General features: G+C 41.4%; 1 protein-coding gene across 2 annotated transcripts in view; it reads right to left on the bottom strand.

Annotated features, from left to right (window-relative positions):
• Window positions 1-6,000, bottom strand: part of LOC122564452 (sodium/hydrogen exchanger 3) — a 130,553-nt gene that overhangs the window by 28,987 nt on the left and 95,566 nt on the right. For both annotated transcript variants that reach the window (XM_043719350.1, XM_043719349.1), the window contains exons 5-6: window positions 3,210-3,387; window positions 1,045-1,265 (exon numbers count right to left, since the gene is read on the bottom strand). In XM_043719350.1, the coding sequence (XP_043575285.1) occupies window positions 1,045-1,265; window positions 3,210-3,387 (399 nt within the window). The remainder of the gene's footprint in view (window positions 1-1,044; window positions 1,266-3,209; window positions 3,388-6,000) is intronic.

Below are 6,000 nucleotides of genomic sequence, written 5' to 3'. Positions count from 1 at the left end.
CTATTTCGTCAGCCACCTCCCTCAGAACTCTAGGATGTAGCCCATCTGGGTCAGGAGATTGATCAATTTTATGACCTTTTAGCTTTTCTAGCACTTTTTCTTTTGTAATGGCAACCATACTCAACTCAGCCCCCTGACTCTCTTTAATTGTTGGGATATTACTCATGTCTTCCACTGTGAAGACTGACGCAAAGTACTTGTTAAGTTCTCCTGCTATTTCCTTATCTCCCATCACTAGGCTTCCAGCATCAGTTTGAAGTGGCCCAATGTCTACTTTTGCCTGTCATTTGTTTCTTATGTATTGAAAGAAACTTTTACTATCATTTCTAATATTACTGGCTAGCCTACTTTCATATTTGATCCTCTCCTTCCTTATTTCTCTCTTCGTTATCCTCTGTTTGGTTTTGTAGCCTTCCCAATCTTCTGATTTCCCAGTGTCCTTGGCCATTTTATAGGATCTCTCTTTTTCTTTAATACATTTCCTGACTTCCTTTGTCAGCCATGGCTGTCTAATCCCTCCCCAGATAATCTTTTTCTTGGGGATGAACCTTTGTACAGTGTCCTCAATTTTACCCACAAACTCCCGCCATTTTTGCTCTACTGTCTTCCCTGCTGGGCTCTGATTCCAGTCTATTTTTGTCAGTTCCTCTCTCATGCACTCATAGTTACCTTTATTTAACTGTAACACCATTACATCCGATTTTGCCTTCTCTCTTTCAAACTGCAGACTGAACTCTACCATATTATGATTGCTGCTTCCTAAGTATTCCCTTACTTTAAGATTTTTTATAAAGTCTGGTTCATTACATAGCACTAGGTCCAGAATAGCCTGCTCCCTTGTGGGCTCCATGACAAGCTGTTCCAAAAAGCCATCCTGTAAGCATTCCATGAATTCCCTTTCATGAAACGTCTGGATATCAAACCTACAGCTCAGCGAGCAAACCTACACCCTAAACCTCAACCTGAGCTACAAACCTTCACAAACCTTGCAAAAATGATTGAAGGATTGAATGATAAATTTCCATCATACACTACAGCACTCACCGATAACTCTGTAGACAGAGATGAAGACTAGAGTGAGAAGGATAAAAGCTGTGTTCCATGTCCATATTCTTGTGTCCACTGCAGAGATTCCCAAAAACATGAAGATAATGGTCTCCGCTCCACTTGCCAGCATTTTCATTGCGTATCTGACAGTGGTGATTGACTGCTCACAGAGGTTGGCTTTTACATATTTCTGACAGCAGATGCCACAAAACGTAATGCTGACGGAAAGGAACCAAGACGTTTAAGGAAAGAGAACAGAAGCTAAACCTTAACAACACTGACGGAAATTAATCGCACCATTCATTAGTGGTCTTTAAACATGTCCCTGGGGAGTCCTGCAAGTATAGCTGCCCAATTACAGAGAGGAGGAGTGTAGCTCTTCAGCCAGCTATTCCCAACAGGATTGTGAGACTGTACTGACTGCCAAGCAATCAATCAGTCTCTTACCACTCCATAGTCATTAAATGGATATTTCAACACCTAACAGAGGAACAAAGACTGCCAGTCTATTCTACAGCCCATGCCAAAATTCCTACTTTGTAAAAGGAGTCTAAGAAGCCATGGAGCTCTCAGTTTCTCAGCTCTGAAGACTGCCAAGTGATCTCTAGAAGTAACCCATCAACTACCATACTGCCCGAAACTGTAGACATTTCAAGTTATAAAATAAAACACTCTAGTTCATGTCCTCAGCTGTGAATGGGCAATCGGTTGCGTACACAGAATGGGGAATGGACATCAGAGCCCAGTCACAAAGCCTCCCCACACCCTATGTACCTTCCCAAGCACTCCTAGAAGGTGCAACACTTGTCTATTTATCTCCCCACTCCTCACTATCCAAGGCTCCAGACAGGGTAAGCAGTGATTTACCTCCACTTTACTCACTCAATCTGGTCTCCTATACTCACTGCTCACAATGTGATCTCCTCTACGTCAGGGAGATGAAATGCAGACTGGGTGACCTCTTTACAGAATGCCTGTGTTCTGTCTGCAAAACTAACTGAGCTTCCAGTTGCCAGCCATTTCATGTTTCCTGGCCAATATTTCTCTCTCGGGCCTGCTTCGGTGCTCCAGCAAGAACACCTCATTTTCCTCCTGGGGACCCTGCAACCTTCACAACCCAGTGTTGAGTCCCATTAATTTTAAAGTCTGAATACCTTCTAAGTTGCTTAGCCACCCCTAGACCCTGTCGTGACATGGAACGTTTTCAGTACAGGTAACCTGATTACACAGTCTGATTTGTCCCTGTTATCAGCTTCTCTGTTTCCCTGTCTTACTACTGACCATCCCTTTGTCTGTCTAACTTTGTTTCTTACTCTCTGGGCTCCATCTCCAATTATTCACTCACTCCTTCCCAAAGGCATCCCCCCTCCCCCCCACAACCTCTCCCTGTCATTAGCATGAATCCCACCTTTTCCAAAGTACTCAGTTCTGAAGAATGACAGACATAAAAACTCAGAACTGCTGGTGCTGTAAATCAGAAGCAAAACAAAAACAGATGTTGCTGGAAAAATTCAGCAGATCTGGCAGCATCTGTGAAGAGAAGGGAAATCAAAAAAGTGAATGTTCAGGTGGAGAGGAAGGGTCGCTGGACTCAAAACGTTGAATCTGATTTCTCTTCACAGATGTTGCCAGACCTGCTGAGTTTTTCCAGTAACTTCTCTCTTTGTTAAACCTGCTTTCTCTCCACAAATGTTGCCAAACCTATTCAGTTCCTCCAGCAGTTTGTTTTTAATTGACATTGAGTTTGTCCATCTATTCTGAACATTTAGTTTGCACATTCTCTGCCCACTCCCTCAATTCACAAACATGTAAAAGGGACACTCATCCAAATTTATCCATTTTTAGTGTGAATGAGCCACAAGAGTCAAATGTGATCCTGTGTTCAAATACAAAATAGGACTAGCTCAGTTTCCAATAAAGAGTAGTGATCAGCCATTGGACACTGACTAATTACAACTGCAACCCAGATGGAGATCAGTTAATTCTGAGATATAAACTAAACATAGTAAAACTGAGACTAGAAGATGTTAAGTCAGTAGGAAAGCCCCTCATTCCCCTTTCTGTGTGTCCAAGACATTGCCCATCCACAGCTGACACTAACTACAATTAAGTGAGGGAACAGCTGAATCAATGTTGAATAGATTTTTTTTAAAACTACTTACGCTAATATAGCAGAAAGTGAAAGCATTTCTGCAGTGAGGTAGGACAAGTATGAAATGACAAAGACAAATCCAGGTTCAATCACTCTCACATGCTTGGTAAATCTGGTTACCAGGGACAACAGGAATGCAAAGACGATGCCAACAGCAGTTCCACCCAAGCTCACAACAAAGAAAGAAACTGCAAAGAAAAGAAGTCCCATATTAGACATCAGATTTTACATTTTACACATCAAAATATGAACAAGGATGTCATCTGAACAGGAATTTACATGGCGCCTTTAATGAATTATAATATTCCAAGGTACATCACAGGAATATTAACAAAACACCTACCTAGATACTAGGGCAGATTGATTCTTGGTCAAAAGGAGGTGGATTTTTCAGGGAGGAAATTCCTAATGGTTATAGTCTAGCTGCTGAAGGCATGTCCACCAATGGTAGAACAGTTACGATCAGTTCAAAAGGGGGCAAGGCACATTCAGAGAATGGTAAGGAGTTAGAGATAGGAAGAAGCAATTTAAAAGCAAAAATTCAGGAGGTTATGATCGAAGCATTGCTTAATCAATTTGTCACATCATTTCATGGTCACAGGACAGATCAGTGAACAGAATATGATGCAAATGATGATACGGGCTGCAGGTTTTTAGCAAGGCTTAAGTTAATGGAAGATGGAAGCAGTGTATTGGAGTAGTCAGTCTGGAAGTAACAAAGGTATGTAAGACGGTTCCAGCAGAGGAGCTAAGGCTGGACCAGACATGGGTGACATTATAGAGGTGGAAATAGATCTCTTCCGTATTTTCAGGTTTGAATTGTGTTTCTTTCAAAAATGGTCGACCTTGTTGAAATCAAAATAGCCAACACTGTTACATAACTAGTTCCAGAAGCTTCTGAACCCTCCTGAATTGCATAGACAGACATTCTCGCTAAAGTTGACACAAAGGATCCAGACATAAGCCATTTCTTTCCAGCCAATTCTGGACAAAGGGAGACATCAAGACCCATTACGTGAAAGTAAGCACTAATGCTTTTACAGTTACCTCATGACCTCCAAATGGAAATTCTAATGGGGAGGGAAAGATACATTGTTAGATAAACAACCTTCCAATTAGCCCACTCAGAATGAATCATCAGCATCTGAAATACCCACCCTTATTGCTTGACAAATATCAGAGTTTGTTAAATTGCTCAAGTGTACAATTCTAGAATTTAAAGTCAGTAACTGTTCAGCCTCCAGAGGGAAAGCAGAACTCCAGGCTGAGTTGGCAGCCTGCCTCTCCATGTCAATATTCACATTGCTCGCTGGAAAGAAATCTAATGTGTTACCTGCAAAAAAGGGAAAAAAAAAACAACCAAGCCCAGCTCACCAAGGGAACGATCATTGGACACTGAGCTCCAGGAAGTTGTAACTCGAACTAATTTTTAATCTCTCAGATTTACTAAAACTTGCAATTTAAGATCCATCTTCTCTACAATGGGGTCTTGATCAGATGGTCCAATGGGCTGAGTGGCAGACAGAGTTTCATTTAGATAAATGCAAGGTGATGCATTTTGGAAAAGCAAATCAGAGCAGGACTTGTACACTTAAATGGTAAGGTTCTAGGGAGCATTGCTGAACAAAGATCTTGGAGTTCAGGATCATAGTTCCTTGAAAATCGAGTTGCAGGTGGATAGGATAGTGAAGAATGTATTTGGTATGCTTTCCTTATTGGTCAGCACATTGAGTATAGGAGTTGGGAGGTCATTTTGCAGCTGTACAGGATATCGGTTAGGCCACTGTTGGAATATTGTGTGCAATTCTGGTCCCCTTCCTATTGGAAGAATGTTGTGAAACTTTAAAGGGCTCAGAAAAGATTTACAAAAGAATGTTGCCAGGGTTGGAGGATTTGAGCTACAGGGAGAGGCTGAACAGGCTGGGGCTGTTTTCCCTGGAGCATCGGAGGCTCAGGGGTGACCTTATAGAGATTTACAAAATTATGAGGGCCATGGATAATATAAAGAGACAAAGTCTTTTCCCTGAGGTTGGGGAGTCGATGAATAGAGGGCATAGGTTTAGGGTGGGGTGGAAAAAGATATAAAAGGGATCTAAGGGGCAACATTTTCAAGCTGAGGGTGGATGGAATGGAGCTGCCAGAGGAAGTGGTGGGGGCTGGTACAATTACAACATTTAGAAGGCATCTTGATAGGTATATGAATAGGAAGGGCTTAAGAGGAATACAGGCCAAGTAAACGCAAAAAAATTACTAGATTAGGTTGGGATATTTGGCCAGCATGAACAAGTTGGACCGAAGGATCTGTTTCTGTGCTGTACATCTCTATGACTCATTGTCTCTATTCTGCCTTCCTTAATTTCTTGAGAAGTCATGTATGTTTGGAATCGCAAAGTCATTCCCTGCCATTTTGAATGTTGTATTAATCAACGCTATCTTTGATTTCACCATTAAAAGAATTTTGCTGTGGGTTTATTTTAGAAATTAGAATCCAAAAGCCAGGGTTTTGTATTGCCCTTCCATCGGTGTCAATAAGGGATGGGAATAGAGAAAGGGAAAGCAGTAAGTGATACCTCACCATCTCCTGTTTAAGAGGGGAACAGGACTCAAACTATATTTATCCCACTTCCCCATTATTCATGACAAGATGGATATGTAATGGGAAGATCATCTCTGGATTAAATATTACTCCAAGTTTACAAGTATGCTTCAGCTTCAGACAGTTGTCAGGCAGAGTCAATGGGTAAGGAAAAATAATTTTTGGATTAAACTAAATAAAGTGGCTTTGGCATCTCCAATATTTA

This window comes from Chiloscyllium plagiosum, chromosome 29, assembly GCF_004010195.1.
Source record: "Chiloscyllium plagiosum isolate BGI_BamShark_2017 chromosome 29, ASM401019v2, whole genome shotgun sequence".
Taxonomy (NCBI): Eukaryota; Metazoa; Chordata; class Chondrichthyes; order Orectolobiformes; family Hemiscylliidae; genus Chiloscyllium; species Chiloscyllium plagiosum.
The sequence above is the reverse complement of the archived record's forward strand: the minus strand, read 5'-3'. Positions and strand labels throughout refer to the sequence as shown.